This window comes from Crocodylus porosus, unplaced genomic scaffold (genome assembly GCF_001723895.1).
Source record: "Crocodylus porosus isolate Cpor-Errol unplaced genomic scaffold, CroPor_comp1, whole genome shotgun sequence".
Taxonomy (NCBI): domain Eukaryota; kingdom Metazoa; phylum Chordata; order Crocodylia; family Crocodylidae; genus Crocodylus; species Crocodylus porosus.
In genome coordinates, this window is record NW_017728931.1 from 1781618 (window position 1) to 1793707 (window position 12090).

General features: G+C 47.8%; 1 protein-coding gene and 1 long non-coding RNA gene across 2 annotated transcripts in view; both read left to right on the top strand.

Annotated features, from left to right (window-relative positions):
• The first annotated feature begins 6 nt into the window (after positions 1-6).
• Positions 7-12090, top strand: part of DTD1 (D-tyrosyl-tRNA deacylase 1) — a 23355-nt gene continuing 11271 nt past the window's right edge. Inside the window, exons 1-3 of the mRNA XM_019543847.1 lie at positions 7-78; positions 6644-6734; positions 9808-10043. Coding sequence (XP_019399392.1) covers positions 36-78; positions 6644-6734; positions 9808-10043 — 370 coding nt within the window. The 5' untranslated portion in view covers positions 7-35. The remainder of the gene's footprint in view (positions 79-6643; positions 6735-9807; positions 10044-12090) is intronic.
• On the top strand, positions 2200-6021 carry LOC109316182. Its single transcript, XR_002102746.1, has 2 exons — positions 2200-2451; positions 3917-6021. It is a non-coding gene; the product is annotated as an uncharacterized LOC109316182 (long non-coding RNA).

Below are 12090 nucleotides of genomic sequence, written 5' to 3' on the forward strand. Positions count from 1 at the left end.
CGCAGCCGCTGGGCCTGGCTCCGCGGCGCAGCACCATGAAGGCGATCATCCAGCGGGTCAGCCAGGCCAGCGTGACAGGTCAGTGCCGCCCGCGCCTGCCCCCCGGGGCTGCCCGGCCTGCTCCTGCCGGCGCCGGGCCAGGGCTCGCCCCGCCCGGCTTGGACCGCGTGGTCAGGTTGGTGTGGGAGGGGGCTGCTTTCCTGCGTGGCCCGGGCCTAGCCCTGGCCCTGGCCCTGGCCGGCTCCAGGGGTTCCCTCCAGCAGGCAGGAACAGCTTCTGCTGCGGCAGGATGTTGGCTGTGGTTCCCCTGCTTCATTGTTTGCACACTATTATTATTTTATTTTATTTTTGGAAAATTGTTCATATCTCAGGTCAAATTAACCAAATCAGTTCCAGGTCCTCTCGACTGAGCAACACTTGGTCGTTCAAACACCATCAGTGGTACTACAGCCAGCCAGTATCCTCCTCCACCCCACACTTTTCAGCCAGGGGCTTCAGATGCTCCCATATCCATCAGCGGGCATCCTACATGCAGGCCTGAGCCCGGGGGCTTGGGGTTCAGATGCCCCCGAGTCTCACTTGCCCTTAACCAAAGGCCACAGGAGCAAGGCAGTTTGCAGGTAAGGGTGTTAAGTCTTGTGTTGTGTCAGGGCTGACTGTAGTTTAGCTAAGAGGTTAGAGGACGGGTTTGTATGGGATGACTGGGATAGGGATGGTCCTGTCTCAGGCATGGAGTTCAACTAGAGCAGTGGTTCTCAACCTTTTTTGGACCAGGACACATTGGCCTGTCCCGACCCAGTGCCACTCACTCCTGACCCGCTGCCCCCAGGCCCCAGCCCCACCACCTCTGTTTGTGTGGTGGGGGTGGGGAATGGGGCCCCCAAATAGCTCCTTGCAGACCAGAGCTCTGTCAACTTGCAAGGGAAAAGCCACAGCTTCCCATGTTTTTCTCCCTTAAAGTTTGTTGGTCCATTTTTAAAGTTTGTTTGCAACCCTTCTATATATCCTTGTAACCCACTTTTAGGTTGCGACCCAGGGGTTGAGAAACGCTGAGGTCCCTTCCAGTCCCACTTTTCTAGGCTTCTGTGAAGGGCCCCACACCTTGGGCTGGGTCAGCGTTGTGCTCCTCAGGGACTCGGCTGCCCAAAACTAAGCCAGGCTCTTTATGGCTTGGCAAAGCCCCAATAGCCACTGCTTGGTGGCCAGAAGAGGCTTAACAAGGTGGGGGGATAGGAACTGCAGATGGGGCTGGCTTCTGCCATTTTCATGGAGTCACATAGATAGGACTGGGAGAGAGCCCTGGAGGTCACATAATGATCCCTGCTCAAGACAGGGTCATCCCCATTTGAACTGTCCCAGACAAGTGGCTTCTTATGCCAGTTGCTTCCCTGGGATGTGCTAGGAATGGCAAGTGTAAGTAGTTAAGAGGTACAAATGTTACACGTGTAAGGTTTAGGCACCTGAGCTGATCTGCAGATCTCAGAACTGGTTACAGTATAAGCCAGTGAGTGTGTCTATATGTGTATTAATGCACTTTTCTTAATGCTCATTAAATTTAGTACCTCCAAGCATTTGTACACATGCTTGCGCTGCAGTGCCAGCACGTGGAGTTGTATAAGTGCGCTGAGAAAATGGCTGTGGCTTTTGAACTAAAACATCGAAAATGGCAGCACACTTTTGAACTAAAACACACTGAAGGTGTTTTAGTTCAAAAGCGTGCCACTGTCATTTTCTGCATGCTGACACACATTTTGCTGCTTATACAACTGCATGTGAAACAGCGCGGTGTGTCAGCTCACATGCAGAGCAGACTCGATTAATTGAGTCTGCTCCAACCCACTGGATTTCTGGTACATTGCAGGATGACGAGGTAAGTGTATAAATGCCCTCTAATGTGAAGTACTAACAAAATGTGCATTAGGCTGCCCTAATGCGCAGTACTGCAAGCGCACAGTTTTTAAGTGACACTTAATGTGCAGTAGCCTATTTTACTGTACATTAGCATATTTGTATGTTTTTTTACATGACACTTTTAACACAAGGTAAAATAGGCTACTGCACATTGAAGTGGACAGGTAGATGTGCCCTGTGACTCACAGCCAGGCTGCCTTGAGATCCTTTCAAGGGTGCTGTGGGGTGTCAGGGAATGTTAGTCCCCTAAGGTGTGGAAGCAGGAATCATAAGGTAAATCCAGAGATTTTGAATAGGAATCCATAATGTCACAAACTTGCTGACTGCTGTGATCTTTCTGAGTCCTTTGTAACAAAAGAATTGATCCGTTATTTTTCTATAGTCAAAAACTGAGGGAAAACTAAGACCTGGCATTTTCCAAGGGTTGCTTCCAGTCTAAGAGATTGAAAACCACTTATATAAGGAATAGGTCACAAATTGGTGCTGGGTTGTTAAGCATATTGTATGTTTACCTGCTACGCATGTGAGTGGAGTATGCATGTCATGGGGCGGGGCCCAGGAGCAGCCGTGATTTCCCCTGGCACCCCTAGTGTGCCAGGTTGGGTTTCAAACACACCCTCTCTCTCACCCGCCACGTCTTGCTGGAATATTACTAATGGGGGGCTGCCTTATCATCCGCTTGGACACGGTGCCAATTTTGTCCTAGCCCCTACTCTGTACAGTGATCTGGTGCACCCCCGCTTTATGGGCCACGTGTGCCCCAACCTCCCCGGTATACCGGACGTTCTTATGTCTTGCTACTATGCTTCCCCTGGAGGTCTTCCCCCCCCAAAGGTCCCTGCCCGAGTATTCGCTCTCTCTGGGCTCAATCAGCTCACGCTTGCCCTGTCCAGGGCCTCTCCGGTCTACCTGCCCTCTCCAAGATACATGCCCCCTCTGGGTTCCTATCCGCGCGCTCGCCCTTCTCCGGGACTTTATGCAGATCTGGTGCCGGTCACCCCCCTAGGGCCTCTGACTTGAATTCTGCCCTCTCTGGGGCTTCCCGCTAGATTCACCCCTCTCTCTGGGACTTCTCCCAGTGGCTCACCCTTTCTAGGCTTTTACCTGCGCATCCGCCCTCACCAGGCCCTTATGCGTCCGCCTTACCCAGGCCTCTCAATGGCCTTGCCCCTTCCAGGGCCTTCAATAAACTCGCCCCATTCTGGGGCCTGTCTAATGCGCCCTCGCCCGCTCTGGGCCTGTCTCGCACTTCTCGCACTTGGGCTCAGGTGGCCTATAGCCGTGCCTGGCCCCCTGACCCTCTTTCTGGGTTGCACGCCCCACTGGGCTAAATACCGCCCTACACAGGGCTGGGATCACAAACCCCAAAACGCCGTGCCTCTCTCCAGCGCTGCCCCGCAGTGCCAGCTCTGGCACCAATTGCTGTGCCCCCCCGGGCACCAGGAAACCCCCTCCCTCTATTGGGGATCTCTCCCTTAGCCTGTCCCGATAATCGCCCCTCTGGGCTGGGGTCAGGACACCCCAAACTTCAGCACTCCCTCCAGCACTGGGAGCACCCCCACCTTACTGGGGAGCCCCTAATGAGTCCTACTCTGTCCCCTTATAGCCTCACCCGGTCCTCCGGTTTTATACAAACAGCCCAACAGCAACTCAAAGCTATCAGCCAACCGGCTCCAACTCAAAATAAGCCTACCGGCTATAACATTCCATGCCACCCTGGCTCTCCTTCAAGCCTTCGTAACAGAGGCCTCTCCATCTCGTCTCAACACATAGGCACTCAAATGTTCAGGCAACTCTGCTCTATAGCAGAGCTCCTACCTCTTAGACTGCCAAAAGGGAACTCACTCTGGCCTCAGCCTCTTCTGTTTATATGGGCCAGGCCCTGGCTGTCAGCTGACCCAATCTGTTGCCTAAGTAACCTTCAGCTGTGCTATCCTGCTGATTGGCAGCCCAACCCTATTCCCAATGCCAGTAGCAGGCACCCCAGTGCCCTGCTACAATGCAGTATACACCTTCCTTAAAAAAATAATAATAAAAAAGCTTATACCTCCACAGGCTGCAAACAAAACCTTCCAAACATTAAGCTCTGTTCCCACAGTCTACAGCCAGCTTGCTGTAATGCCTTTGTTGCTGTTCAGAGCTATCCCAAGTTGCTGTAGCACAATCACCTTTGATAGACTCGGCAGCTTTTGATAGATTTGAGCCACCGCTCAAAATATGCCAGTTTTCACTTGGTTTTTGACTAGAGAAGAATAATAGAGTAATTCTTCTGTTGCAAAGAACTCAGGACACAACAGGTCAGAATGCTCTTAACACTAGGGGTTCCCATGTGGAAGATCTGGCTTTAACTTTTGAATCATGCTCGTCCACCTAACAGTGTGTGGCACCCCACAATACCCTTGAAAGAATCGCAAGGCACCCTGGTTGAGAATCACCGCTGTCACATGAGAAAAGACAAGGATCTTTGCACTGTAGCAGAAAGGGAAGGAAAGACAATCTGTTGGGAATGTTGGAGCAGCTGTAGAGGCAGGCACTAGTAGTTCTCCCAGGAGAAGGGTAGAGCCTTCTCTCTGGGGATATGGGATAGAGCCCTAGTCCGGGGCTTGGGACACTTGGACTTCATTCCCAACTCTGACACTGGCCTGCTGGGTGACACTGAGCAAGTCATTTGACCTTCCTCTGCCTCATTTTCTCCACTTGTAAGATGGGGGCGAAGAGGATAACCTCCTTAGTAAACCTTTGGTACCTCTACTGGTGCAAAGAGCTGTTGTATTCAGACTCTTTGCATTTCAGTGAGCCAGGCTGCCTGCCTGTGAGCCTACTGGTTAAGTTTAAAAGGACTTTATTGGTATATATGAAGCTTCTTAAAGGGCTCCTGTGAAGAACTGATGCTTTTCCTCCAGTCTTACTTCTGCAGTTGACCTGTTCTGTTTGTGACCTGATCATCACCTTTTGTTTGTATACTCTGGAGTGCTGGATTTCTGCCCATCTTTCTTCTGCTTGGTGAATCCTCCTCCACAAATTAATTGCCTCCAATTTGCTCTTAGTAGTTATTATCTACTGCCTTTCTGTTTTCTGCATATTTACTAACACTGACTACAATAAAAGCAAATATTGCTTAATCAGTTCGCAGCAGCAACAGGACTCCAGATGCATTTTGGATTAATTATTGAGCATATTATGTAAACTCAGTTGTTACATAGACGGAATTGGTCTTCTGTCTCTGGCCAGGAGGTTGGAACTGTTTCATCTAAAAGCAGTCCCTACTCTTGTGATTCTTTGCACTGCTCTTATTAGAAAGTGACAACATGCTTAATACATGGTCAGACTGCTGAAGTTGGTGCATAATACAGCAGCTTGCTTCTTAAGTAAAGCATCCCAATGTGACCCCAGTACTTACTGGGAATTGGTTTCTGGATGTAATATAAGTAAAAAACTGAACACTTTCTGTGGTCCTGAATGGTGTGGGACCTGCCAATCTGAGGCAAAGGCTGCTGTGTTGGCTAACATGGCGATGGCCAAGCTGGAGACCCCTTGCTATTGCCTCAAAATATATATCAGGACAAGGTAGTTTCTGAGAGCAGCCTTTTGCTCTGCACTCAGCTTCTACATGAAATTGTCCAAATCTGTTGACTTTCAAGGTGTGCTGTGCAGTCAGTCATGCTTTCTAGACCCTTTGGTCCAATGCATGCTCAAAGATAGCCAGGATGTTTTTCAGGGGTATCTTCCATGGCCATTTATTTTGTTTTGTGGGATGCTGCCTATTTTATTCTTTGTCCTGGGATGACCTTATTTTTAACACAATAAAAAGGTGTGTGTCTTGGTGCTTTTTTAGGTATAGAATAAATCCAGTATTCCAAGGCTTGTCCACGATGTATCAACAGAAATGTTTTCAGATCTCCTTAACATACGAAAATGGGCATACAGGGACTGGCTTTTATTTTATACTATAAGAAAATGATTGTTGTTTCATTGCGAATGGGTCAGAACTGGCCAGTTTATGTGGGGTTGTGTTCTGTGGAGACTACAAAGGATATGAGGATCCGAACAGCCAGATCAACTGCAAATTGCTTTTTTGCACAGTTGTAACTCCTATAAATTGATTTTTTTTTAAACAAATGTTATTTGGGGGAACTCTTCAGTGAAGCAATGAGGTAAGTGTACCGATTTCAGATACTTGGATAAAATTTTGAAAGGGTTTTATGTTCCAAGTGTATGAATCTTATTGATTCCAATGAAAATTACAGTGCTATAATTTTGTATTGCAAGATATATTGAAACATTGGAGTAGGCATATTGAGCTGCCCAGTTTTCCTCTCACTTAGTAAATCACTTTAATGGGGCTGTTGGTTGTCTCACAAACAAGGACCACCTAATACTGTTTTCTTACACCAGTGATGACACTTCTACTAGACAGTATTTGGAAGGCTGGGACAGCAGGTACACCGCTTCCAACTTCACAGCACTGAAAGCTGCTAAAATTACCAGGAAAGTAACTTTTCACTTGCAGACCTTCAGTCCTCTTTCTCAAAATGAGTTGGTGTACCTCAGTCGATATCCTGGAGACGATGAACTGACCTCTTAAAAATCAAGTTTAATGACATGACTAACGAAACTTTGAGAAAGTGTTTGCTATGATGGTTGTACTGGTATGTCACAGAACTGATCCTTGCCTGTGACAGAAAACTGGAGAATGTGTTCATTTTTACCCTTTTCATTTTTTCTTCCCCAGTGGGTGGAGAACAAATAAGTTCCATTGGACGGGGGATCTGTGTGTTGCTGGGTATTTCTTTGGAGGACACTCAGAGAGAGCTGGAACACATGTAAGTTATGATGTACATAGAGTGGTCCTTTCTATTCAGTGTTCTTTGTGTGTATGTTGTTACCTTTGATTCAGTAGTATATGAACTGTATTTTTAAAGGGTTCTATCCATAGGGAAATGCAAGCCTTTCCATGTAGATTCCTTTTTAGATTTTTGCTTTGACTGTGGACCTTCTAGTTATAGTTTTTTATTTCTTTTTATGCAGCCCTATGGAACTCCTTGTTTTAACTCTTCTTTTCCCAGAAGAACCACCAAACCTTTGGGTGTTTTTGGGGTGTTCCTGTTTTAACATCTACTCTATGTCACTTCTGGGAATTTATATTAATAACATCATGTGTTTGAGAGACGTTTGATGCAAGAGAACTTATGCTCTCATTTCAATCTGTACATAACACATTTAGCTCTTCTGGAAAGTTTATAGGGAAGTGATAAGACCATTTGGGCTCTTGTTAATATATGGAAGAGGAGTGTCAAACATACAGTCCTATGGCTGTGGAGGTGGGTCATCTGATCTGCAGGGCTTTCTGTGGGCTGGATGACCTTTCTCTGCATCTGGTCCCTGGGGCTTGTTGCTGTGGCTGTCAGAGCCACTGTGTTGGCCTGGGCCAGCTCCCGGTAGGTTTATGCTGCTGCTTGCCTCCTTGTGCCCCCACTTACCCATCACCGAACTACTGTTTTTCAGTTTCCACTGGCAATGAGAAAAGGGTGGATGAGTGGGAGAGGCTTTAACCCCCTTTGTCCTGGCCTCATCAATATAGAAGTGCCAGCTGCTATAGCAAGAAGCCCAGTGGGCTGGATCTGGAGGTGGGTCATCTGAACAAATGAACCACCCCCTGGTTGTGGCCCATCCTGTGGTTGCTGGCAGGAGTTATGGCTCACCAACTCATTTAAGTTCTATACCAGGGGTGTCAGACATTTACAGGAAAAGAGGAATGCTGGTGTTACAGGCTACTGGAGAGAGAGGAGTCTGGTTTGTGAGTGAAATCAGCTTTCATTGCATGCTGGAAAAGGATTAGTGAGTAGAGTTGTGAATAAAGGGGCATGTCCTATTGGCTACGAGATCTAGACAATGGACAGTGTAGCTGTTTTACGTATGCTCCAGCAGTGGGGGAGGCTTTAATTAGACTGACTGTGAGAGCCAGTCTAATTAAAGTGCCGCAGCGTCCTATGTATCAGACTCCCTGTGGTTCAAAATGGTGGTGGGGTGCTTTAACTAAAACTCATTGAATGAGCTTTAGTTAAAGCACCCCTGCCATTTTGAAGCATGGGAACGCTAATACACAAGACGTGGAGGCTGACTGGACTGTGCTAATTAACACACTCCAGCAGACTTGGTTGAGTCTGCTCTGACACACTGTAATTATGGCGTGTCGGAGCAGTCTCTTCACACATCTACAGGCACCCATGGTTTTGTGCAAAGCTGGATTAGCCTCTCTTGTGTTTCCTATGTACTCAGCATATTAACTTACTGGGTCACTATCACATTCTTGCTTTACTACTCTTGCTTCTTGCCTTCTGGCTGCCGCTGTCTGTGTTAGCATTCTTGCTTCATGCCTTCGAATGAAACATTCTCTCTGAAACCTGCGAGTGAGGCAGCTTCAGTGCCAATATCAATGTCTAAGTGGAAGGGGGATGGTAATTTAAGGCCCTGCTGGACATTTTCCTGCAGCACTTCAGCTCCTGCTTTGTTGAGGGACAGTTTCCATGCATCTCTGATGTACAGAGATCAGTGAGGAAGGCTATTCTGCTGTGCCATAAGTCAGAAGGCAACAGCTGAAGCTTGATGATACTTAAGTTGCAGCTTTATAGTATGCTAGGGATGTCACTGTTCAAGTAGCACAAAACATAAAGGGCATTTTTACACATACTTCAGGAAGGGGGAGGAGTGGGGAGGGGAAGGGCGCTCCAAGAGCTGCTCCAATTAAAGCACCCAGAGCGTCTCGTGTATCAGCATCCCAGCACTTCAGAATGGTGGTGGGGGTGCTTTATCTTAACCGTGTCGAACAAACTTCAAATAAAGCACTCCTTTCTCCATTTTGAAGTGCAGGGACCCTGATACATGAGATGTGGAGGCTGACTGGAGCATGGAGCAATTTAATCAAGTCTGTTCCGGTGCTCTGTAATTACAGCATGTTGGAGCAGCCTCTGGGCTCGTGTACAGGCACCCAAAATGTCATAAGTTTAAGGGGGCTTAGCGTAAGGACTGCAGTTCTATGTCCTGGGTGTACTCCTTACAGGAGTTGCTGCTATGCAAATGATGAAGGCAAGAAAAGTTAAAAGGAGAATTAGAAGAATCCAGACTGATGTGCGGGCAGTTGTATTCTTATGGGCTAGAAATGTCCCAGCATGAGATACACATGCACATGACATAATTTTTGCCTGTTTGCGAGTTAAATACAACTGCAGTGGTTTTGATAGCTGATATCCTCTAATCCTGGGGTTGGCAGTCTTTTAGAAAAGTAGCCACCCCTTGTGACCAGGCCACCTATCCCCTCAAGAGTGCCCCAGCTCTGCTGAGGACTGCTTTCACATGCTTGTACTCTGCTTACCAGTTGCTGTCTAATGCTCTTGCAAATGATAATGGGTAGCCACAAATTTGGCAATGCTGTAGTTATGGGGCAAGAGAACAGCCCTCGGCGTAGGAGATCAACCTGCAACAGTGAGGATCAGCCATATGTGGCAGAGGGGCATTTTGTCCAGCTTACAACTTGTATTTCTCTGCTGTGTATTGCTGCTCCCCATTGCTGTGAGCCAGCTCAGGCCTGCAGGTCATAAGTTTTCAACCTCTTCTCTAGCCTTTCATTTTTCCATCTAAATCCCCTGTTTTATCCAAGGTGCTTCAAAGAAGGTATTTATAAAAGAGCATAAAGGTAAAATACATGTTTGGAAGGGCTGTCCTGCCTGTGGTTCCATGTAATGTCTGACAAGACTTAGTTGCTGGAGGAAGAGATGTAGGTAGAATAAGTGGATAGCTTTTTGGTGTTCACCTGCATTGGCATCAGTGCCTGCATGCTATTTGCATTTGCTGACCTTGCATACGGTAATTGGGAACTATCTGTTTCTTTCCCCTTAGGGTTCGAAAGATCTTGAACTTGCGTGTGTTTGAAGATGAAAGTGGGAAACACTGGTCTAAGAGTGTGATGGACAAGCAGTTTGAGGTGTTGTGTGTCAGCCAGTTCACTCTTCAGTGTATCTTGAAAGGCAACAAGCCAGACTATCACATGGCTATGCCCTCAGAACAAGCAGAGCCATTTTACAACAACTTCCTAGAACAGCTTAGGAAAGCCTACAAGCCAGAGCTTATTAAAGGTAAGAGGGGGCTTGCCTGCTGAAATGGGGAGGGGGTGCTAAGGTGAGAGTTTGTGGTGGGAATCTTTATCTTTCTTGGCTAGGGTGAGACTGAGTCCTTTCTGGAGTTTCAGCCTGTCCCTGTTGTGACCAGCCAAGGTGCTTATATGAGGTTCTCTATAGCCATCACTCTTTTCACTGTGCCTCTCAGAATGGGGCAGTGAGGACACCCTGGGGTACCTGCTGTTGAGCACACCAGAAGCAGGTCTTGGGTGGGATGTGGGGATCCTGCCATGGGGTCTTCATCACCCCATTTCTGGGCATGATGCACATGAAACAGGAATTTGGTGGGTAGAGCCTATTTCCTGGGCAGCCATTCTGGGTTATCTGCTACCGTAGTGTAGGTTGGGGTGGGAAAAATACGGCCTGTGGGTTGGATCTGGCCCACCAAGGGATTCTGTCCTTCCCACGGCATGCCCCTTGGCTCAGCACAACCCAGGCATGGGGGGTAGCCTGGGCCATGGCATGTGCAGCCAGTCCTGCCCCCTCAGGTGTGTGGTGGGGTGCGGGCAGCACAGTGGCTGGACTCCTTCTGGCTGCCACTGTCTGTGTTGCAGTTGCCACTGTACTTGGGTCTGCTGCCTGGGCATCCTGACCCACCTGCCCCGCCCCTGCTGCCAGAGGCACTGGACAGAGCAGGTGGGCGACTCACCCGGGGCCGCTGTGGGCAGACAGGGAGCAGCATCTGGCAGCTGGATGGGTGGGCAAGGGCTGGGGCCAGGATTGTGGGGGTGGTGACAGCACAGGGCTGAGGTCTGGGGCAGAACTGCAGCCTTCCTGCACATCCCTGCCCATAGGGCCTGCCTTGCTGCCCCCTGATCATGCGAGTGGCCCTCCTCTGGACCTTCTCCATGTTGCCCTATGAGGCAGAATGTCCTTCTTTGTTTCCCAGCAGGTGCTTAACCAATTCAGAATATACATTTCTTTTTATGCTTATTATGCTAGTTACATTTAAGATTATACATACAACCTGCGGCATGCACATTTATAGCTTTCAGTTTTACCTGCTTCATTTTCTATCCTCTTAAAACTTTATGGCAGTAGTAGAAAATATATGCTGCAGATTCTAGGATCTAATCTAGTCTGTGTCATCCTTGCTTCATCTGAAGTAATAAACAGTAGTCTTCTCTTTCTTAAAGGAGCTAGTTGGCCCCATCCTCTCATGCAGCCTGTCCCCATTCACCTGGTTTCTCTGCATTCCATGACCATCTTTTTAATCTAAATGGAGTCATTGTGGTGTCACAAGTGGCTACAGAAGATATTTGCATAAATATTTCTCTCATTAGTAGGTGATCACCCTAGATTGAAATATAGAAATATGAATCGTATTATAAAGGTATGTCTTATCTTGTTTCAGAGGAGAAAAGAAAGACAAAAAAGTGGTAGATGGGAAAGCTTAAAAGGTTAATCACAGTATATGAAATATAATTATTCCAGATATCTTTATCATACATGCTTTCAAAATGGGCAATATCTGCCAGCGATGAAATTACTGCTAAACTGGCAGTCTCATACTAGCTTTTCAGTGTCTGGACACAATATTTTTGCCATTTGTATGTTGATAATGATCCAAGTAATATGACTGTGATACGCCTTGCAGGTTTGACATGTGGCATAGTAAACCTAAATCAGATTAAATCAACTTTTGGAAGGCCTTCGACACTGTCTCTCACCCCATTCTCATTAAAAAGCTAGGGGACTGTGGCATCAACACCTGCACAGTCAAATGGGTTGCTAACTGGCTGGAGGGCCGCACCCAGAGAATGGTGGTAGACGGGTCATTTTCGACCTGGCGGGATGTGGGCAGTGGGGTCCCTCAGGGCTCAGTCCTTGGGCCCGCGCTGTTCAACATCTTCATCAGTGACTTGGACAAGGGGGTAAAAAACACCCTGTTCAAATTTGCTGACGACACTAAGATTTGGGGAGAAGTGGGCATGCTAGACGGGAGGAATAGGCTACAATTGGACCTAGACAGGTTACAGGGGTGGGCGGATGAGAACAGGATGGG